Source organism: Ursus arctos, unplaced genomic scaffold, assembly GCF_023065955.2.
Source record: "Ursus arctos isolate Adak ecotype North America unplaced genomic scaffold, UrsArc2.0 scaffold_10, whole genome shotgun sequence".
Lineage (NCBI taxonomy): Eukaryota > Metazoa > Chordata > Mammalia > Carnivora > Ursidae > Ursus > Ursus arctos.
Window position 1 is genome coordinate 50208485 of NW_026622764.1, and position 23942 is coordinate 50232426.

Sequence of the window (23942 nt, forward strand, 5' to 3'; positions counted from 1 at the left end):
AGTCAGAGAAATCCTTAAGTCAGGTCATGCTACTCCTGTGCTTGAAAAACTCTAACACCTTCCTTTTCCACCCTCAGGCAGGGCCCAGGCCATTACAATGGTCGACAAGGCTCTGCACAATCTGCTTCTCCATCCCTTGCACCATGTCCCTTCCCCAACGAGCTGAGCAACCTCTGTGACCTCACCGCCCTATACTCTCCCCTCACTCAATCTTCCCCACCACACTTCTTTAAAGATGGGAAAAAGCATGCTCCAGGCGCTGGGCCTTTGAACTTACAATTCCCTTTGCCTGGAACTCTATTTTAGATATCTGTTCTCCCCCTTACTTCCTTCAAATCTTTGCTTAAATATCCCCTCCTCATTTAGGCAACCCCTGCCCATCTGCCCTATTTTAAATGGCCATCTTCCTGCCAGCCTTCCATTTTACTCTCCCTTGCTTCTCATCTTCTAATTTGAGATATAATTTCATGATCTTTTTGCTTATTGTCTACCTTCCTGCACCAGAACGTAAGCTTTCCAGGACAAAGATTTTTGTGTTGTTTGCTGCAGCATCCCCAGGAATAGGCACATGATATATATCTGTTGAATGAATAATATGCTCGGTATGGTGGATACTAGGTGGATAATAAGTACGCAAAGACGTTACACTCCTTTCTACTGGTATAGTATGAATTAACTTAGACCATTAGAATTCTCACTAATTGCAGCTTACCTTTTGATCTCTATCTTCTGTTTGGAATTACTTTGACTCTAAGCATCTGTATGACCTTGAGCATCATTACATACCAAAGGATCTCAGTGTAGTCCTATAATGAACTGAAGATCTATGTCCTCCCAAAATTCATATGTTGAAATCCTAAACCTTGATGTAGGAGAAGGTGGGGACTATGGGAGGTGATTACATCATGAGGGTGAAGTCTTCATGAATGAGGTTAGTGCTCTCATCCATGAGACACCAAGGAGATCCCCCGCTCTTTCTACTATGTGAGGTTACAGTGAAGAGACAGCTGTTTAGGAAGTGGGTTCTCACCAGACACCAGATCCAGATCTGCTGGCCCTTGATCTTGGACTTCCCAGCCTCCAGAACTGTGAGGAATAAATTTCTGTTGTTTGTAAGCTACCTAGTCTATGCTATATGTGCGACAGTAGCCCAAACAGACCAAGACAAGTCCATTCACTATATTTATATGGCTGTCTCTACATAAAGAAAGTAATTCAGGTTTCAGATAAAGTGTCATCACCTAAGAGGAGCACGCTTTAATACAGTTCATTCTTCCACCTCCTCCTACCCCACCCCATCACTCCTTAGGACATTACCTTGTTTCTACATAGCACTTATCACTACCTGAAATGGGTGTATGTATTTGCTGGCTTCCTTTGTCATTTATCTCCCCAGAGAGAATGTATGCTTCACAACAAAGAATTATCTGGCCTCAAATGTCATCAGTGCTGAGGTTGAGAAATCCTAACTTACATGCTTCCAGAATCACAGGTCATGTCGAAGTCTGCAGAGAGGAAGATATTAGCCTACCTTTGCGGTACTGACAAAACACAACTCTGATCCTTCCTCGAACTTTACGAAAGCAGGATTTTCACTTACAGGCTGCAAGTCACTCTTGCCTTTGCCTTCACATAGCTCACCCTTGGCATAAGTGTACCATGCAAGCAGCCTGGGATGCCTTACCTGCTGCTCGTGCAGAATCACTTGACCCTTGAGGGGATTTCCCAGCGGTGCCACTGTCACAAATGGGAGCCAAACTCTACTGGCCATTCTTGGGAAGATGTCAGAAAAGTCCGCCAAGTAGCCACTTTTCCCAGTCATGTTCATGAAGTATAAGGTGATGGGATTGCATGCAACTACATAGAGGGTATTTTCCTCATTTTCTGTAATGACAAAAAGGTGTTAATTTTGTGGTCCGCATGAGATTTTCTGACTGGTCAAGAGGTCCAGTAAAATCTGAATCATGAGACGGAGCACACAGCTGGAACTCAGCGGATGATTTGTGGATGGACTGATTAGGAGATCGATATATATAAATTAACTCTGATTCTAAGCTTTTCTCTCACAAATACAGAAGAGGTAAAAAGCAAAGAAAAAAACAACAAAAACCCTAGTTCGCATATGTGGACAATACTGAAAGAGAGAGTTAAACGATAGGAAGGGCAGCATCTGGGTTTTGTTAGTAAGGGCTAATTCTGACTGACAGTGGCTGCCTGGAAGGTTGTTTTGAAAGGGTAAAGGCCAGGACAAGGTTGAACCAGGAAAGTGCTCCTGCTGAGCCAAGCCTCTCACGGGCGTGAGGCGGAGGATCACACATACTCATCTCCAATCCCGGAAGATGCGACAAGGGCCAAAGTTCAAACTTTATCCGCAAAATCCATATTTATTCTCTACTAGTGAATGAAAAATATCTTCACAAGAGCACCAGTCTGTTACCAGTCTGCATATTTTTAAAGCACATATTTTCATTCAACAAAGCTGGTTTTAGGAATAAACAATATTCACAGAACTTAATATGAGCAAAAACTTGCTTCTGTATTTTCGCCTCAACAATCCCCATCTTAGTGACTCTCTCCCTTTCCCCTGTCATCACCTCTGTTTAATAGGACCTTAGTAACTGCCATCAATTGAAAACTTCTGCCAAAACGTACCCAGGGCATACTGCATGAATCAGTAGGTAATGGCAACAGTCCAGAAATGTAGATGCCCAAAATTCACATCCTTTATTTGTCATTCTTTACAATAAGTTTAATGACTGCAAATCACTCCAGCCCTGCTTTCATAGTTCATGTAATCATCAAACTGGAATCCCAGCCCCCAAATCCAATGTTTCTCTTTTTCTTTTCCTCTTCTATTTTTAGCACATGCCTGGGTGTGTTTAACTTTGTGCTACACTTGTAATGAGAAACAGACATATGCATACAAACTTAGCAGTGCCTATGTGGATTCCACAATAGTATTTTGTTAGGTTGTTATAGAAATTAGTTCTAAATTACATACAATTACTATCCAATCCAAAAATGACAGTTACTGAGTCTATCACAGACTTCTTGATGTTTAGAGGTTCTTTTAATCCCCCTTAAAAAAAAAAATCAGTGCAGGAAGGAAAATCAAAAGAATAAACTGACATACCATGGGATGTAGCAATGTCACAGATTAAGTTAACTTCATCCAATGGTAACTTCCAGGAGGCACATTCTTCAGTAAAGGTTTGGGATCTTTCTTCATATCTTTCTACTGGATACTCCTGTATGTTTATAAGGGCTGGACCCTAGAATAAAGTAATTACCTGGGTTAAGGAATTTAAGGCTAAAGTTCTTTTAAAATACAGAGTTTAAATTCAAACACTCAACATTTTGAATTACCTCGTCTAATTTTATTGACTGCCAGGGTACCTATAACAATAATAATACCACATACTTGCATTTATAAATGCTTTCATTCGTTCTATCTTATTTCTCACTTTCTCTTGTTTATTCACAAAATACACTAGATGTAAAATCCCATATGTTTCTCATTACTTCATTCCTTCCTAAGCCAAGAGCGAGTTTTGAACTGTGAGTTAGGACCCAGGGCTTTAAACAAGGATAATAATCTGTAAATGTATGAATCAGGGCCTGATACAGTTCCATTGAAAAGAATGATTATTGTATCATTCTATAGAAAGTAAGGGCTGAACTGGGGTCTTTGAAATAAAATATATGTTAAAAAAGTGACATTTGAAATTAAAAAAAAAAGCTGATACTTACAAAAGGTAAACTATAACACATGTAGTGAACATTACTCAATAGAAACATAAGCAGAGGAACTAATTTAATAACATTATTGATATTAGGGCTGGGTCCTTCAAGATGAGAACTATACAGAACTATATAGATGTAACCACACTTTTAATATCCGCATGCCATACAGTCCTTAATTAATCAAAAGTGTCTCGGTTAGATAGTGACTCTTGCAGCATCCCTGCCACCCCCCACACCACCCCTTTCTATCTGGTACGTATCTCAGGAGCCAGAAGTCTAAAAACTACATTCCTCATACTCCCTCGCAGTAAGGGTTCTGGATACGATTTAGGTTCTACCAGTGAAATGCACTTGAATGGTCCACAGGTCAAGTTGGACCCACCGCCTGCTTTTGTAAATAACATTTTACGAGAACACAGCCATGTTTCTCTGCTAACATATTGTCTACGGCTACTTTTGTGCTACCCCAGCAGAGTGGAGTAGCAGCAGCTGACTCTGCGCAGCCTAAAACAGTTACTATCTGGCCCTTTACAGAAAAAGTTTGCTGATCCTGCTCGGCTATGTAGCTGCCAGCACCAGGGGTGCTGGTAAAAGCAGAAGCACTGATCTTGAGACTGAAAATCCAGTGGTGGTCCATTGACTTCTGTTTCTTCTGTCTTCTAATGATTTTATAGGCAACCAATTCCCCACAGTAAATCCCTTTCTGCTTGAAATACCTAAAGGAGTTTCTGTTGCAGCTAAGGACTGATACTCTTTCCCTTTGCCTTTTTACATGGAAACAAATACCATGGAGTCAGTGTCCTAGGATACACACAACATACCTGACTCTAATTCAGGTTAGCTCTCAGGAATTCTATTAGCCATTAGCAATTATCTACATTGAACTCCTCAGAAGGCAGACTGGCTTGAAAGTTGGAGATAAAGCTAAATCTAAAATAACCTCAGAACAAGTCATTCCTGAGGTCGTATGTGTTTTTCCCAGGGAAGATATAGAAAAATCTGTAACATTCAATATTTTAGTGAAGAAATAATAATATCAACCTTTATGTCTATATGATGAGTTTCTGCTGGACACAACAGTTTTTGTATTCCATTTCTTGACTGACCAATTGTCCAATAGCCCATGAACGTCTGCTCTGGCAGAGGTAACCTGGCAAGGATGATTTGAAAAGTAAATATTTCTTCTTGTTTCCAAGTCATAGAAAAATAAATGAGCCATCAATTATCAACCACACAAATAAATTTGAAGAGTGCTTCATTTAGAAGTGAGTTATATTTTATTAAAAGATAGTCTATAATATGACATTTAGAATATACTTTAAGAAGAAGATTACACTCCTGCCATTTGCAATGACATGGATGGAGCTAGAGAGTATAATGCTAATCGAAATAAGACAGTCAGAGAAAGACAAATACCATATGGCTTCACTCATATGTGGAACTTAAAAAACAAGCAAAGGGGGAAAAAAGAGAGAGAGGGAGAAAGCAAGAAACAGACTCTTAACTATAGAGAACCAAAGTGATGGTTACCAGAAGGGAGGGGGTGGAGGGACGGGGGAAATATGTGATGGGGATTAAGGAGCCCACTTGTTCTGATGAGCCCTGGATGATGTGTGGAATTGCTGAATCACTATACTGTACAACTGAAACTAATATCACACTGCATTTAACTAACTGGAATTAAAATAAAAACTTAAAAAAGGAAGATTTCACATTTCTGGAACTAAGAAGGTAAGGTCCTATTCTGTTTTTACCTTGATGACAAACATAATTAAGGTTTACATATTTTTCCTTGAATTGGTAAAATACTTAGTGACTTACCACCTCAATTCCTAGTAAAGTATAGGAAGGATCTGGAGAAAAAATGAAGCCTTTAATAATCTCACAAAAATATACAGACGCTTAAAAAAAACGTTCATCCACTTGAGAAAGAGCAACTTTGTTCAACTTCCAGTTTTTATAGACAATTTCTGGGATACTCAAGAAATCTGGTTTGAACTTGCAAACTCATTCTAAATGACACTCATGGAAATTAACCAGGCTGCATGGTTCCATCTAAAAATAGCACTAGCTGTTTGGTTGGCAGGGTATGGGAAGGACCCTCAGGTACTCCATATAGAAACTATCTGGAACCACATAACAAGATTGCTATTGGCAATAAGGCTAAAACCAAAACACACATGGGCTATTCTGGAGTCGTACAACAAACTGACTCCATCTTCCTTCTTGGTAACACGAAGTGTTGTTCTAAGACTTTTCCTGTGGGCTCCAGACTGGCCAACTGAGGCAAACCAAAGTCCCTCATTTATTTTTCACTACTAACTCCTCCCAATAAGCTGTGGAAAAATCTATTACTAACTCTTTCCCCTTCAATAAGTCGGTAGTCAGGGGAAAGGGGAAGCATTGTATTTGGGTGCATGAGCAAGCTTTGGAATTGGAAACATAATCAACACTAATTTGGGGCTAAATCTTAACGAATAATCAGTTAGCAAAAGGCCCTATATTCCATTACCGGAATCTGTCATCCAACCTAAACCACACTTAAATTGTTACACCTGATTTCATGGAAATGACAATGGTATTTTCCATGATTTTTAGATCCTGACACTTGTAGTGTTTGACTCTATTAAAGTCTTAGCTGGAATGATGTCTGGATTTGATTTTAAGGGGGAGGAGGATGAACTTAAGGCCTATAAATAGCACTACTTTTTATCTTCAATGTCATTCATGAATTTATGTTTTTTAAAACAATGAAGTATTTCAATTCATATGTTGTGATGTTTCTTAATCTCCTGTGGAAGTATTAATAAAGATCTGGAAGTAAAAGTTTTAACTTAAAGAAAGGTGAATACCAAAATTATGATTCAGGTCAAATTACATAGGAAGCAAAAATAATTTTTTTCTAAGCATGCACACAATTCATAACATGATGCATATGGACACCAAAGCTGAGTCTGAATGACATGCAAGAGATTTGTCTAAGATTGTTTCCATAAAGAGGTGATCTGGGGTTTTAAAGAGTATGTTCTGGCAAATTTCTGCCTTCTCTGAACATTTGCCAGTACTATTTCTGGAGTCTGAAAGAAACACGTGAGAAAGATTTGGATCTTTCTAGGGGCATTACGCAATTAGAAGTTGTTGATGTACCTATTAGCAACAATTCCTAAAACATCTCCTTACCACAAGAACTAATTTTCACAGGAATAGTGGAACCCCTCAGGGTAGTTCCACCAACTCTCAAAACTTCATCAATTACTACCATCTTGGAGAAGAAAAAGAACAACTCCGATTTTAGCAGTCCTCACTCACTCCTAATATTTTAAATCGAACCTCTTGTAAAAATTAGGTTGGATTGTCCAACTGAGTTTACTAGAGCCTTTCAATAGAATAACCCTGACAAATATTTCCACTTTTGGCTCTTATGCCTTCCTCTCACTCTACAGCCAACTTAAGCCTTAGCCACTTTGAACTGCTACTTGTTCTTCCTGAACAAGCTACACATTTTCGTGCTTCCAAGAGGCTATTACCTCTTCCCAGAATTCCTCTCTGGTATTGCCTCGTTGGTGAAATCCTTCTCATTTTTAAAGCCCAATTCAAGTGTCACTTCCCTCTGCATCTCTTGCCCATATTTCTTTCTGAGCAGGATGAATCTCTTGCTCTTCTGGGTTTCCATGGAAATTTGCACATTTGGAACTCTTAGAAACTCTTAGGATACAGTTCTATAGCATTTGCAATTTTCAAATTTAAGGCCTGACAGAGAATTCAGTTTTCGAGAGCAAAGTCAGAAGTGAATCCCTTGCAAATATTTATATTTACTAAAACAAAAAGTCAGCATACTTAAAAAGAGAAAATAGAAAAGCCCCTTAAACACTTTAAATAAGTAATAGTGGGTATTACTATTTCCCAGTTACCCTCCCTTGTTTGCTAGAAACTTCTGAATCTCCCTGCCCTATAATCTCATATGTTGCTGGCCAGTTAATTGTGTTTTGCTGTGAATGATGTGCACACAACGGGTCTGTGTAGGTGTGTTTCCTGTCTTTGCCTGGCTCTGCATTAGACATGATGGCTTTCACTTTCTTAGACTTGTGTTCCTCTGCCACCTAGGTCCTGCTGACGTCATAGAAATGAGTAATTTGGATGCATGAGATGGAAAAAGATTTGAGGAAACTTGCTATTCTTGGCTGACAGTTCTCAAATATGCACCCCAATATCCAGAATGACCCTGTGCAGTCTTAGTGCTGGTGCCTCAAGTCCCTCTGTGCCAGAGCAGGCATTGTCAGCTTGTTCTGCCCATCTCTGGCTTTCTTCCTCCTCGAAGAAGGTGCCAAAGTATGGTCCTGGGGCCTGGGATTCCTCTCTCTCCTCTTTCTTCAAGTTTTACTGCAAAAACTTCTCTCTTTCTGCCATCTGCTTTCCCAACCACATCTTATTATTTTCTAACCTTAAATTCTTCCCTTTTCTAATTATCTGCATCAAGACTGACTGAGATTGAATCTTTCCCAGTTGGAAATTCCCCACCCTTCCAATCCCCCACAGAAAACCTCTGTTATTTCCCACAAGAGGGACTCATAGGATGAGATAACCCTACTGAATATAGCACTTTGAATATAACATTGCATAGCAAGGTTGATAGTTTATGTATTTTCCCAATGAGATGAATTCATCAAGGGTAAGGCTTACATCTTACTTGAATCCTTGACTCTCTGGTACTCAGAATCCATCCACTCTGCCACTGAAATCTCTCTTGCTCTTGGGCCTCTTTTCCTTCCCACTGCCACAAGCCGGCCCTCACTGAACCTCACTGAGCATCACTCAGATGACTGCTTCCAGACAGGTCTTCCTGCTGTCAGCTTCATTGCCTTTTGGTTTGTTTTTTTAAAAAAAGAAAAAAACCCAAAGGAATCGTTCTAAAATTACGCATTTGACCATGGTACTTTTTGGAGTCAAATTCTGGGATTCCCTCTGACTCTTCTCTCCCTTTTAGCCCCATCACAAGGCATGCCCTCATTCCATCCTTTGTTTGAGTCACCAAACTACTTGCAGTTTCCAAAATGCACTGTGGCCTCTTAAAACTGTTTCTGCTTGAAGTGTTTTCTTCTTTATTTGCCTGGAGAAGGGCTAGTAATCCCTTAAGCATTCAGCCTGGTTAATCCTCCCTGACTCTCCCCCAAGGCAGAAGGCAGCAATCCTACCTCTCTAATTCTCTCTAGTGTGGCTCTAACATAACACAAGTCACTCTTTACTTGGGTGCCTCCCCAATGCACCGTGACCTCCTTGAAGGCAGATATGAAGCCTTCTTCACCTTTATATTTCTGACTCCTTACCTAGTGTGTATTGATGTGAGAAATAAAGGCAAAAGAAAAAATTAAATGTCCTTACTGCCTACATCCCATTGACAAGTCTTTGAAATAGGCAGAGTGACCTTCCTCTGGGAGCTCAGCTGCCTGGATGCTGACACTTGGCTAAGGGCAAAAGGCAATATTAGCCCAACCCCTCCAGGATCCTCTAAGTCTTCTTTAATATATAAAAATTCCTTTGGAAACTTCCTTTATCTCTACCGTCCAAGATACATGTTAGCAATCATCCTCTAAACATATGGCCCACTGATAGACATCTGAAGGGTCCCCTGACTGAGTAACAGTAATAAATGACCTTTTCCTAACAATAGCTAGCCTCCTTAGAATCCTGAAAACCTTGTTTCCAAAATACCTTGGAGGCTTGTGCTCTCCCGAACCCCCTCCCAACTTGAAAGTATATAACGGGCCACTCCTCATGACCGTGCACTCCTTCTGCCCATGGGTGTTGTCCCTGTGCTTTAATAACACCACCTTCTGCACCGAAGACATCTCAAGAATTCTTTCTTGGCCCTCGGCTCCGAACCCCACCATTTTAAGCCACACCATATTACCACATAAATGCTCAATAATGTTTGTTAAATAAATGAATGTTTGGCTACACCAGAACTGCCAATATCTTCACCTACTTGTTTCTCATCTCAATGACAAGTTGCAAACTACCATAGCATTCTTCCCCCATTGCATACTGACTACATGACTCTCAATAAATGATGCAATCTACTTTGCAGGTGTATTTCGAAGAGTTATAGGTGGAGATTGGGAATTTCTATGTAGGCAGGTGACAGATATCACTTGCAAATGCTTAAGGGAATCCAAGGATAATTCTGTGAGACGGTTTAAGATGAGTATGAAAGAAGATTCATAGACCTTAATGATTTCTATGTAGATTGGTTATATTTTAAATTTTTTCTGCACCTTCATAAAGACGTTGAAAGCAAATGAAATGGCATGAAGCTCCTTTACAATATACCAAGAGAATATGGGGCAAAGGCTATGAAACTATAAAACCCAATACTACCCTTCTGCTCATAATAGTTCTGCGATGTCATTATGTAAATCTTACTACTTTTGAAAACTAAGAGCTCTTTTATGAAATGAAAGTAAGTCATCACTCAGAGTGGAATCGTACACCTTAGAACTCCATGATCAGTACCATGAACTCATTTGTAAAAACCAAGAATATAAAAAGAAAATTATAGCATACAATAGTTTGGAAAATGGAAGAAGCAGTACAAAACTTTCTTAAGAAAGTCTTAATTTAATGCGATAAACAGTAAACCAATAATAATTCCTATTTTCAAAACTAAAACCTAATGAAATTACTCCAAAGAGAGGCCCCGGTAGGAATGTTCTCTGTGATGCCTCTGGTACCCAAAAGCTGGTTTTGGTCAGAGATGAAGCTGCTATTGATGTTCCAATACACAGGATAAGTCTTTAACATAGAAAACCAATTCTAGACAGATACCCTTTCAAAGACATTTATTGTAGATGAAGCTGTTCTGTCTGCAAATACGCAACTATTTTTATTTTTGCTGCTTTAAAAGTGCTGTCTTCCCTCACTTGATATGTTTATGTTGATGTCCACCAATGCATAAGTTTACTTATATTGTGCTGAAATGCAATAGAAATGTCTGGTGAACGTGAGTTCTCCTTTGCTGTTGGTAAGGCTGCCAATGTTGCACCCTTCAGGTAGCCATTGCAGTGTGGTGTACCAAAGATCCCCACATAGAGCAATTTCAGAATAGACCTTTACTTCATCATTTTTACTTATTTAAATAAGAAAACAAAATGAATAATTCCAGTGCCTAGATAGTTGGTGAGCATTTAAAAAATAAAATATAGAAAATAATGCACGTTAGGATATTAAAACAACACAGAAAGTGGAGCTTCCTTTCTCTACTCCGGGGCCTCTCTCAAAGGCAACTATTCTCAACAGCTACCACTGTATTATTAAATTGTTTAAAACGTGAACTTATTTAAGAAGTTTAATAAAAATATTGGCTGGGACACCAGTCGGTTAAGTGTCTCACTCTTGATCTCAGCTCGTCTTCAGCTCAGTTCGTGAGTTTAAGCCCTGTGCTGGGCTCCACTTAAAAAAGTTTAAAAAAATATTGGCTAATACAGACCTAGACCTTATTAATTCAAAGTTACCTTATTTTGCCTGAAAAATGAAATTAAAAAAAAATTCAAGAAAGCATTTGAAAGCAGAGAGAGAATACAGATGTCAACAGGATGTTGGAAGAGTAACAAGACTCCAATAGGGCTTCTTCAACAATTATGGGACACTTTTTAAATGCAGTCACATGTAACAGTCATTTTTAGATGGGCAGTCTATGGCAACAGCATTTTTATATGTCTGAAAATGATAATCATATTTAAACAAATGTATAAAGACACAAAGTATTGATACACAAAGTATTGTCTGTATTCTCTATGAGAACACTTTATATGGATTATGAATTTGTTCATTAAGCTTAGAATAAATGAATAAGTTAGCCCCAAATCTCAAGGAACAAAAAGAATGGAAAAAGAATGCAGGAAAAGAGAGGTTGGGGAAGGAGGATTATATATGCTCAAATCTAATTCATTACAGTTATGCAGTTGCCTCTTAAAGAACATGGGTTTGACATGCATGGGTCCAACTTACATGCAGATTTTTTTTCAATAAATACAGTAAGTACAGTACTGTAATACCATTTTCTTTTCTTTGGCTTCCTTTGGCATAAGAATACAGTAATAATACATATAACATACAAAACGTGTTAATCAGCTGTTTATGCTACTGGTAAGGCCTCTGGTCAACAGTAGGCTATTAGTAGTTAAGTTCTGGGGGAGTCAAAAGTTATATAAGGATTTGTGACTGCATGAGGGGTTGGGGCAACTAATCCCCATATTGTTCAAGGGTCAACTGTATTTTTTTTTTCAATAAACTTGGAAGAGGTTCTTTTAAAAAGAACCCCCTTTCAGAGAAATGTCTCTTTTATTAACAAAAAAACTCAGAAAAAAACTGGAAAGAAAAAATTCTCACTGCATGAAATAACACAGAATCACATGAAAAGATCTATAGGAATTAACAACGGTTATCTCTAGATGGTGAAATTACAAGTGTTTTAATATTCGTTTTGCTTATTTACTTTAAAAATACATGGGATGTCATTCTTCACTTAGTAAATATACATCATAAGGAAATACATATAAAACCTTTTTGATTTCCTCAAATTTTTATTCCCCTTGGCTAATACAAATAAATGATTGGTAGATAATAGGTAGTTTGCCAGTGACAAATAGGCAATCAATGCTTTGGGGAAAAAAGAAACTACCTTAAGGGGCACTGGGATGGCTCAGTTGGTTAAGCATCCAACTCCTGATTTTGGCTCAGGTCATGATCTCAGGTTGTGAGATCGAGCCCCGCATAGGGCTCTGCTTTGGGTGTGGAGCCTGCTTAAGCGTCTTTCTCTCTACCTCTGCAACCCCTGCACTGGTGCTCTTTCTCTCAGAACAACAACAACAATAACAACGACAAACAAAAACCAAAAACCACAAAACAAACAAACCAACACGAAAAAGAAACTAGCTTCAGAATAAACTGTGGAATTTGAGAAACAAGGCAGAGGGTCACAGGGGAAGAGAGGAAAAAATGAAACAAGACGAAACCAGAGGGAGACACACCATAAGAGACTCTTAATCATAGGAAACAAACTAAGGGTTGCTGGAAGGGAAGGAGGTGAAGCGATGGGGTAACTGGGTGACGGACACTGGGGAGGGTATGTATTACATAAGACTGATGAATCATACAGCTGTACCCCTGAAACAAATAATACATTATATGTTATTTTAAAAAAAAGAATAAACTAAGCACAATTAAAAAAGAAACCAACAGAGTTGAGGACAAAGAATTTAGAGTAAGAAAGATGTCATTTAAATATTTTATAGACATGTATGTCTCCTAGGGAAGACAGGGAGAGAAAAACACATAATGATAACTTCAGAGGGTAGAGATAATTTCTCTGAATGTTTGATTTATTTAAAAATGACCATAACCTTTGAGAAGATTCCATAAATTAGTTTTGTGTTACAAATCAGGAAGCAATAATGGACAGTGTATTTTTTATATATGGCAGCCAAATAGAGTTTTCTAGTTTGTTTTTATTTTTCTAAATGAATTACCTTGTGTTTTATTTCATGATCCTTCACTATACCGAGGAGAAAAAAAAAAAAAAAAAGGAAACTTAACTGGAAATGAAGAGGTCTCTCAAATGATCTTTGTTGTGCCAAAAGTCTATGTTGATCCACTTTTTGACTTACTTTTCATTGTGAAATGTCATTGGGGGCTACCCTCCCCCCCAGATCTGAATCTATCATAACTCTGAAGAGTTACGCGTGTATGACATCATAGTCAGTGATGTTTCCAAGTTGCTTACCTAAAATCTCAGGGCCCTTTTAAACAAATTTCTGTAATTTTCAGCATATAAAGAGTAACTCCGAATTGTCATTTGCCTATCAATCTGCCTTCATTTATCCTTAGAATTGGAATGAAAATTATGTATATGTATAGTATTTGCCCCCATTCGCCTTCTGACCTTAAGCAATTGATACAACTTCTCTGTCTCAAATTCCTCATCTACAAAATGCAATACTAATATCATATGTATGTATATATATACATATATATATATATAACATTATATATGATAGGTTTGTTATGAGGATTATTTAAATTCACGTAAGAGAGTGATCAGAAATGTGCTGGGCACATAGTTATCTATAAGCTGTTTACATTACCATCATTACTATTGTTATTAATTAATATGTTTAGAGGTAAAGTATTCATATTCCATTGTAAATCTATGAAATGATAATTCTCTCATCTTAAGAAATGTGAAGTTGAGAGTGATATATAAATTTAAGATAAAATATTGTAAAAGTCACTTAAAATTATGTTACAAAAAACAAGGTTTTTTTCCCCTTTAAAACAAATGCTTCCCTCCAGCATGTTAGACATCAATTACTCTGAAACACACTTTTAAATTTAGAAGAACCAATGTGCTAGTAGTACCTTTATTCCTAAATAAAAGAAACTTTAAAAATAAAAGCTCATTTTAAGGAAAAACAAGAAAACTTTACTTTGAAATACATTACCTATCTCTACCACAGTAGATAATTGATATGCTTTTGGTTGGATCTTTAGAATTAATTGTGAGTGTGCACTCATTTTTCCCTCCAACGACATCTGAAACTCAATAGCTCAGATTATCTTTTTAGAAGCTCACATTTTAACCCAAATCCTTCTATCTCTGCCTAAATTCCTCCCAGTGTGCTTCCTTATTCGGCTATGTCTGTCATCTCTTTGGCCTAACCTATCTCGTGTATCGGAAATTTAAAAGGGAACGATAAAACAAAACAAAACAAAACAAAAAACAAAACCTCAGGGAGTACTAGTGGGAAGAGCCAGTGTAATGTGGGGGTACAGGTGGCCGATTCTGATCTCAGTACTAAGAACTGGGAATATATTATAGATCAGGAAGAAGAGCTGTGTTACACATGACAAGCATGTAAAATAACCACCCGGTAAGACTCAGCCTAAAAGCACCAGGTTTAGCAAAGGTTTAGTAAAGAAGATAAGTCATATTCACCTCATAATAGGACACTGGGCCTTTTAAAAATGTGCAGAGACCTTATGAGATAGGTACCATGCTGCACTCTTTAGGAGAACAAAAGGGGAAGTGACAGCATCTCTTCTGGGAATTCACCAAAGAGCAGGAATGGGACATCACCAAACAGCCAAAACATATCCTCATTGCAGCTGAGGAAGAAGGTTCTGTAGACAGAAGACGGTACAAACGGTGCTCTAGGGACGCCCAGGTGGCTCAGTCAGTTGAGCGTCTGCCTTTGGTTCAGGTCATGATCCTAGGGTCCTGGGACAATAGGGCTCCCTGCTCAGTAGGGAGTCTGCTTCTCTCTCTCTCTTTCCCTCTTCCCGTCCCCACCGGTCATTCTCTCTCTCTCTCTCTCAAATAAATAAAATCTTCTAACAGTGCTCTAGTATCATCTGTGCCCATGTGAAAACTTCCTTCTTCTACAATGTCCGCCTTACATCCCTTTTTAGTTATATATAGTGGGTGGCCAATTATTTTTCCATTCTCATCTTGAGTGTGAATGTGAACACCTGATTCTGGACTCAGTGTAATTTTGCTCCCATCCAATAAACACTATGGTTGGATTACAGAACAAGATTAAGAGGCTGTAGCAAGGATTTTTCATTCAGGGCAAAATGATATTAACAGTAAGTAAAACATTTTGTCTTTCTTTTTTAGGAGCAGAAGCCCAGTGTGGATCTTCTTCACTGACATAGTATATGCAGAGATGGGCAGGAGCAGCCTGGAAGAACTGGTTCAGCAAAAGGTCTAGTGAAGTACAAGGTTTAGCAAAAGGGCTAGAAAAGTCAAAGCAAATTATAAGACCACATGGGGACAACCTTAAAACTTCAGATGTCTATGTGATTACTATTAACAGTGTGCTACTCCAGGAAGAAAAAAAGAAAACGTTAGTATCACTCCTTTCTTATTGTTTTTGTTTTTGCAAGGAGAGAAAATTAAGATTATATTAAAATGTAAATGATGTTAGAATAGGAAGCAATCTTATCAATAAAATTAACCTTATTAACTTTATGAAAATGACCCTATATTTTGGCCTCACTACGACAGCTTTATTTTATATCTCTTTTTACAGTTATTATTAAATGCACCCCTTCCATTGTTAAACATGTACTAATTAGATGCTGTCTGATATAATTATGCTATCTATAATAAAATGCCCTCATTTTACCAACAGGCTAAGATCTGTCTCTCCATCACTGACCAGGCACACAGGTTGAATATGTGACTAACTGCTGAATTCCCAGGCCATTACTTTGTCACTTACCATGCTATCCCATCCAAAGTACAGGACTGATTGTTCAACAGAAATAGACGTATGGAACCTGTGGATTTCACTTAGAGGGCAACGAAATGACATCACTACTCTTGAGCTGCCCTAGTCATTGCAATTTACCGACATGGAAAAAATGCTGTGAATGTGCAAACTGTAGTCTATTATCATCTCCAGCCCAAGGGAAATTCACTCCTCTATGAGTCTATTTTTAGCTATTTGTAGTGGGTGGACAACTAGTTGTTTCCATCCCCATCTTAGGCATGAGTGTGACCATCTTGTTTCTAGGCTCAATGTACTGTTTCCACTCACAAGTACTAGAATTGGAATTAACTTGCATGGCAAGAATTTTTAGTTTAGAACTGAAGACTGTAATGAATATATTAAAATGCCAACCATTTTCTGATTGATCTTACCAACTAATACGTATTTTAATTTTTATTTCAAGTTGTTCAAGCATCCAAAAAAAGTTATTTTGAAATCATAAGCCTGGTTTCCAAGAAGCCAGGACTCTACAGAAATTTGTTAATGGTAATAAAAACTATGTTATTTCCAATTGAAAATAAAGATATAGTTCATAAAAAGGAAGTAAAAAACATGAGCACTTACAGAAGTTTGCATATTAAAGATAATTTCTTGAACTCTCTAATATAGAAGGTATGCTATTAAATCAGCAACTAGTTTCAAAATGCCTATAAACACTGCTAATCAATCAGTAAAACAGTATTTTAGAGAAAATTGTATGTATTAACAACTGACACCAAATGACTCTTTTCAAGAAAATTGACTCATTCATTAATATAACCAATTCACTGATGATTTCAAACATAACTCCATCTTGTGCTTCCACCATAAAAGGGAAATATTTGTTTCTCTTTAAGAGTCCTAGAAGAAATTGCTAAAGCTTTAACAATTTATTTTTATTTGTATAAATTCTGATAAGTTTTTATAATAACTTCAAAGAATAAATAAATAAGGATGATATATACACTTAGGATATATATGCATGTGTGCGTGTATAGCTGGACTAATCATTAATTTATACTTAATTTTTTTCTAAGGAAGGTAGAGAGTGCCTCCTATATGAGACTAAATTTAAATAATAATTTAAAAGTAATTATTGCCCCTTGAGAATTATGGTAATTGACTATTTTTTTATAGAAAAGATAGCATTAGATGCATTACCAATTGAGTGACACATATCTAAATCTGTTTTCTAGTGAATTTGCCTAACTTAATTACAAACCATATCAGCTATCTTTCTGGTAAACAACATATTTGCAAGATTCTTTACTAAGATTAAGTACGTAGCCTATAATTACTGAATAAAAGGAAGGCAATTGGCCTACATGAAACAAACCCACTTGTTTTCACAACCTCTTTAATCTGTTGAGCTGAAATAAGTAACCAACATTCTCTTAAGTTAATATGATTATAAATTTAGAAAACGATCATAACAAAAATATATGGTGACATAAATAAGATGATCTTAACGAAATACATATTATCCCTTTAGGTAGTTTTCATTTTTGTACCATGATTTTGCACTAGATTAGGAAATAATGAGAGTCATAATAATTCGACAAAAGGACAGAGACTGTTAAAGAAACAAATATTTCCCTTTATTTGATTACATTACATCTACTTGTGGGACATTCAAAATAATTAAAATTCTCAATTTACAGGCCTATAAATAATGCGATTTGACTGAAATCCAGCCAGCAAATAGCAACATATATGTGAAAAGCTTACTCATGGAATTTCTACCCCATGCCAGTTTAGCAGTATGTAACAGCAGATTCAGAAGTATTACCATTTAAGAATCAGAACAGTAACCCCCAAGAGTATTTGATCAATGAGTTTGCCTTACTCCTTCGCCAGCTGCACACTGGTTGGTTTTGCTCCGATAGGTATCCCGTGTTTGTGCAAAGTGTTAATCAAAATCTCCCTCATGTCATTGTTGTAGGAGTCAAAGTCAAACACATTCCTAACCACACTGGAGAGACCTTCAGTGGGAAATTTCTGTATTAAGAAAAAAAAATTCCCTTATGACACATGTGATAAAATATACAATATTATAAAGATTTATAAAACTGATAGAACAATAATGATTGAATAAACTTTAGCAGAAATTTATGAGCCTTGTCAGGTAACAAGACAGGAGGAATATATACATTTTCCTTTTAATGTTTGCTCTCATAACTTAATATTTTCCTTTTCAAATAAATATTAGAATTTGAGGGGGAATAGTTCCTTCTCTCAAATGCTAAATCAGTGCTCAGATCCTGTTTGGTGACTTCCACTGCCTTTAAAGTGAGTAGTAGATTGGCTAAATAAAAAATTCCTTCTTAAATAGATAGAGCAGTGTTGAATATCTATACAGAAGTATTTAGAGAAGTCACAGGTCTATGAATAAATGAAAGGAAAGATAAAGGATCAAGAAAAGAAGAGAAGAAGAACATAGGAAGTACAGTGAATAGATAAATAGGTCATAGAAAAGGGAAAGAAAAATAATACTAATAGCAAGATGGACACTGGCTGTGTCCTCTGGGTCCTCTATCGGCTCTGTCTTGATTTTCTTTAGGCTCTGGGATCTGAGCTTGTCTTTTCGTGGTTTAATATGCAGAATGAAGCTTTCTATTTTCCTTTCTAGATTTTCCTTAGGGGATAGGCCAGAGGTCAAGAGTCATTAGATTGTGACTTTTCACTCAGAGACCATTATTTATTATAAAAGTAGAACTGGCCTGGGTTTTTTGTTTTCTTTACCAAGCTGGACTATACATTGTACTTGGCTACGAAGAATTGCATTTCCCTCTCCATTTATTCTATCTTATAGAACTTTCTTGCAGTATTTATGGGCATATAATAAGTACTGTTAGTTCGTACTGAGTTTACTATTTCCACATCTTTTGTTTTCAAAATGGAAGTATTTTTCACTCAGAACCACATGCTTGTTGTATAAAGTCGAACAGTGGTGAAGCTTCTTTGCTGTCTCACTCTCTTGTCTTCTTTTACCCTAAAAAATTACCCAAATCCTTGGTAATGGCCATGGCATAGAATCTTGACTAAGTCAACAACATAAATGTTTGTTACAACAACAAACACTAACTGTTTGTCAGTCTTCCAGATTTAAATTTAGATTACAAACACTTCATATTATACCGTCTGAATCAGGATTACATCTTAGAAATTGAAAGACCTGGTATACATTAAGCAGTCTAAAAAAAAAAAAACAAGATTGATGGTTTCTTTTAAACCTTTATGCACAGGGCATGTGCCATACCTGTAAATGCTTCACTATGTTGACAACTTCTCTGGTAGAATAAGGATAGCTAATAATGCCCTGGTCAGCTAAACTCCTCAGCTCTCCAAAGGCAGCCACAAGCTTCTGAAGGATGGGCTCAGGCACATTTGGTCCATATTGCCTGAGCATTTCGAGCTCTGAATGGGGTTTGGGATTATCAACTGCATGGCAGCTAAAAACATCACCTATAGGAGAAAAGAGATTCACATTCAGCACGCAAGTAATCCATTATAATGCCATAGGAAATACAGAATGACCCTTTAGGGTCATTGTTAGTTCACCAAATAACTTATATTTTTAAATGTGTAAAACTGCACAGAAAGCCTGTCCCACAACAGACTGGTATAGAGAAGAAAGCAAATGACTGAAGCAAAAGAAAAGGAAACCGAGTGATGTGTGGTTTATTCTTCACAGATTTATTTCTGTTAAAAAATGATGTAATATTTGAATACAATCCCACTGGGAGATACTCAAATAAAAAAGCCAAAAAAGAGAAGTCCCCCCGTGTCTCTGCCGATCCCACTCCCTCCCCCGTAGGCACCAGGATTAACAGTTCAGTGTATTTATTCTTCCATCCCTGGATTAGTCTTTGTAAAAACACATACATACAAACACAGAGTTTTGGTGATTTATTCCTTTTTCGTTGGATACTCTTCATATGGTTCTGAGACTGTGTTTTTAATTTGAACACATGTTGAATATTTTCAGAAATTACAGACATCTATCTCATACGCATGTTTCTTTATGTGTACCAGAATGAAACATGAGAGACTACGGACTCTGAGAAACAAACTGAGGGCCTCAGAGGGGAGGGGGGTGGGGGAATGGGATAGACCGGTGATGGGTAGTAAGGAGGGCACGTATTGCATGGTGCACTGGGTGTTATACGCAACTAATCATCAACTTTACATCGGAAACCGGGGATGTACTGTATGGTGACTAACATAATATAATAAAAAAACATTAAAAAAATTATTAATAAAATTAAAAAAAAAGGGGGAGTTAGTATTACTGCTCAATACACAGTTTATTTCTTATGCAGATTGCTAGAATACACTTTGGAAGTTAGTTTTGGAGAAGAAAGCCTTCAGAGACAATGTCTAAACTAAAATTAAGAGAGAGGAATATAGAAACACAAAATATTTCAACTGTAATTTAGGCAACTGAGATTATCCTAGAACAGTATAATCTATGCTCAAGAGAGATGGATTTGTCATATTAAAAGTTCATGTAATTTTACTGATTCACAATCCAAGGGACCAGGGGACAAAGAAGTTAAAGTAAATAGATTTGCATTATTTAATATGTTTATTTTAGAAAGAACTTTCTAATTCTTAAAAATCATTCAAATCATAGGGGTGCCTGGGTGGCTCAGCTGGTTAAGCACTTTTTTTTTTTTTTTAAAGATTTTATTTATTTATTTGACAGAGAGAGTGAGAGAGCACAGCAGGGGAAGCAGCAGAGGGAGTGGGAGAAGCAGGCTCCCCGCTGAGCAGAGAGTCCAATGCAGGGGCTCAATCCAGGACCCTGGGATCATGACCTGAGCTGAAGGCAGACGCTTATCCAACTGAGCCACCGAGGCGCCCCAAGTGTCTGACTCTTGATCTCGGCTCAGATCGTGATCTCAAGGTCGTGAGATTGAGCCCGTGCTAGGGGCTCAGTGGTGGAGCCTGCTTAAGATTCTTTCTTTCCCTTTCCCCCTTCCCCTCTGCTCATGCACACACACTCTCTTAAAAAAAAAAAAAACATTCAAATCATAATTTATGATTATTATATATTTATAAAAGTAACAGAATAAAGTGCAAGCCATGATAACTTCAAGCTTGTATCTCAGACTAAACACATTTGAACACAAACACGAAGTATATGTTTTTTGCCAAAAATCCAATGTAACATTAATGTAAAATGATAATTAACCCCTCATTCATTCATTCATTCATTCATCAAATAAATATCTTCCATGAGCTAAGTACTATTCTAGGAATTTTATATACATCAGTGATCAAAACCACAAAAATCCCTGTCCTCATTAAGTTTATATTCTGACAATGAACCCTAAGTATAAATGTTAGAAACCGTATGTTTCAGAGAGAAAAAAAAGAAAAGCACAGTATAGAACATTTGAAACGGTAATGGAGGGGGAGGTGAGCAGGTCGGCCTTGTTGAGAACGTGAACTCCGAGCAAATGCAGCTACTGGTGCGGGAAGAGCATTCCAGGCAGAGGGTGTAGCTAATGGGAAGACCCTAAGGGGAGCGTACCTCGGATGTTCAAGGAAGAGGCAGGAGAGCAGAGTGGCTGGAAAAGAATGAGCGATGGGAAAAGCATCATAGAACAGAATGGACATGAAATCAGAGAGATAAGAGGATGTGGGAGACGTATTGAGTGATCTTCTGTAGAAATTCTACACATAGACAAGCATATTTATGTATACCTCTCCTCTTGTCTTTTTTTTTTTTTATTAATTTAAATGATGGACTACTATTATGGCTATTTGTTTCACTAAATATATCTTGAGGATTGTTTTTGTTTTTTTATTTCAGCATAGGTAAACTTTTCTTTCTTTCTTTCTTTTTTTTTTAAACTGCTGCATAGTATTCTGTTGTGTGGATATAATAGAATTTCTTTATCTAATCCCGTTTGGATGGACATTCGGGTTGTTTCCATTGTTTGGCTACTGTAAACAATGCTATATTGCCTACCTTTGTACTTAAATCATTGCACAGGGAATTCTCTTGCATAAATTCACTGATGGAATTGCCAGGTCAAGAATCCTACTAGGAGACTGAGTCTACTTCATGCTGAGTATGAGAATTATTAGCACCCAGAATTACCTCCTGGTTATAGAGAAGAGAAGTCCTTCTAAAAGGCTCCTGATGATGAAGTCTGTCTCGGGGCCTCTCCGAGCCACGCAAATCAGTGTCCTCAGAGCTGGTCAAACTGTCATAGTTATGGGGATATGACAAAACCGAACTCTACAAACCATTCCTTATTTTGTGTTTTATTCTAAGAGGCCCTAAACAACAAAGTATAGTACAACTGTTTGAGTAAACAGGCTCTGGAATCAGAGAGACTTTGATATGAAGCCAAGCTCTAATATTCTCACCTAAGTGACTCCAGAAAAAAAGCATCTCTCTGATTATCCAACTTTCTCCTTCTCTGAAGGGGATAACAAATGCTCTCACAAGCTGGTTGTGATGACGACACAGTAGCATTCAGTGACAGCCATTTCAGCATTGTTACTAAGACAATATTATTACTGTCAGTGCCATTATTTTTATTATTGTTTTCATTATTGTTTTTACCTAAAGTACCGAAGAAATCATTGCCTAGGAAAGGAAATCCAGGTCTGTTGGCCAAGACAATCATTCTAAAATCAGGATGAATCACAGTAACGTTTTCTCTTCCATTAACATTAGCAGAATCTGAAAAACAGAATCCCTATTTAGTTTTTATTCATATTTAATAATTCTTAAGAATATCAAGTGATAGCCTTTAAAATAATATAAGCAGTCATGCTGTCCAATCATAAAAAACTCTAAAAATCTGGTTGTCACAATTTGGTTACAGGAAAAAACTTTCTTGAGAAAGTTTGCGTAAGAACAGAATACTGATAAAGCTTATACTGATTTTTACAGGGACTTGTATTTTTATGTAAATTCTATGTATATCTAAAAAGCAAACTTGTCCAAATATTGTCTTGCAGTATTGAAACTTGGCTTGAGATGCTTTATTCCTTAAGAAAAAAAAAAAGATAAGAATCCATAACGAAGGATAATCCAAAAACGCAAAGGATAATCCAAACGTCCTTTAGATTTCATGAGATCAGTAGCTCTATCACTTTGCCTGCCGTTATGCAGCTAAGGAGTGATTCCTGGTTTAGATTACTTGTCCTGAAACTTAACATAGAATAAAGGCCTTGGGCACCTAGTCAGCTCATTAGTGCAATGTTGATTTATTCCCAATTAAAGGATTCTACCTTAGTTCTTAAAATAAGTAATTGCAAGTTGACGGAAGCTTCCTTTGTGCAAATGTTAAAAGTTAGTAAGGAAACTGAAGATCACATTCTACTGACTGATGATGTACATTTCAGATAGAACTGCTAGTCCAGATGATAATTTCAGTTGGTAAAAACTTTATTGTGGTTATTTTAAGAAGGAATACTTGTCATCTGGGTTTATTTAAATCCCAGCCTTAGGGGCGCCTGGGTGGCGCAGTCATTAAATGTCTGCCTTTGGCTCAGGGCGTGATCCCGGCGTTCTGGGATCGAGCCCCACATGAGGCTCCTCTGCTAGAAGCCTGCTTCTTCCTCTCCCACTCCCCCTGTCTGTGTTCCCTCTCTCGCTGGCTGTCTCTGTCAAATAAATAAATTTAAAACAAATTTTAAAAAAGCCTTTATATAAAAAAAAAAAATCCCAGCCTTAGGCTGGCCATCTTTTAAAAAGGATAGCTGTGAAGCACCTGCGATTTTATTTGAGATGAGTCTGTAAGAACTTACACTTGTCCTTTTTAATATAATCTTTCAAATATGCCATATATTCACGTGCTAAATACAATCAATAATCTTAATGTTTGATCCCTGTTAATCTTAGTTGTGGTAAATAAAAGGGTA

General features: G+C 37.3%; 1 protein-coding gene across 4 annotated transcripts in view; it reads right to left on the reverse strand.

Moving 5' to 3' along the window:
- The window catches only part of VWA8 (von Willebrand factor A domain containing 8), a 336953-nt gene that overhangs the window by 116259 nt on the left and 196752 nt on the right, over positions 1-23942 (reverse strand). For all 4 annotated transcript variants that reach the window (XM_026493342.4, XM_044381840.3, XM_044381841.3 and 1 more), the window contains 6 exons: positions 22636-22755; positions 19312-19517; positions 17899-18050; positions 4786-4894; positions 3134-3272; positions 1685-1884 (listed from right to left, as the gene is read on the reverse strand). In XM_026493342.4, coding sequence (XP_026349127.2) covers positions 1685-1884; positions 3134-3272; positions 4786-4894; positions 17899-18050; positions 19312-19517; positions 22636-22755 — 926 coding nt within the window. The remainder of the gene's footprint in view (positions 1-1684; positions 1885-3133; positions 3273-4785; positions 4895-17898; positions 18051-19311; positions 19518-22635; positions 22756-23942) is intronic.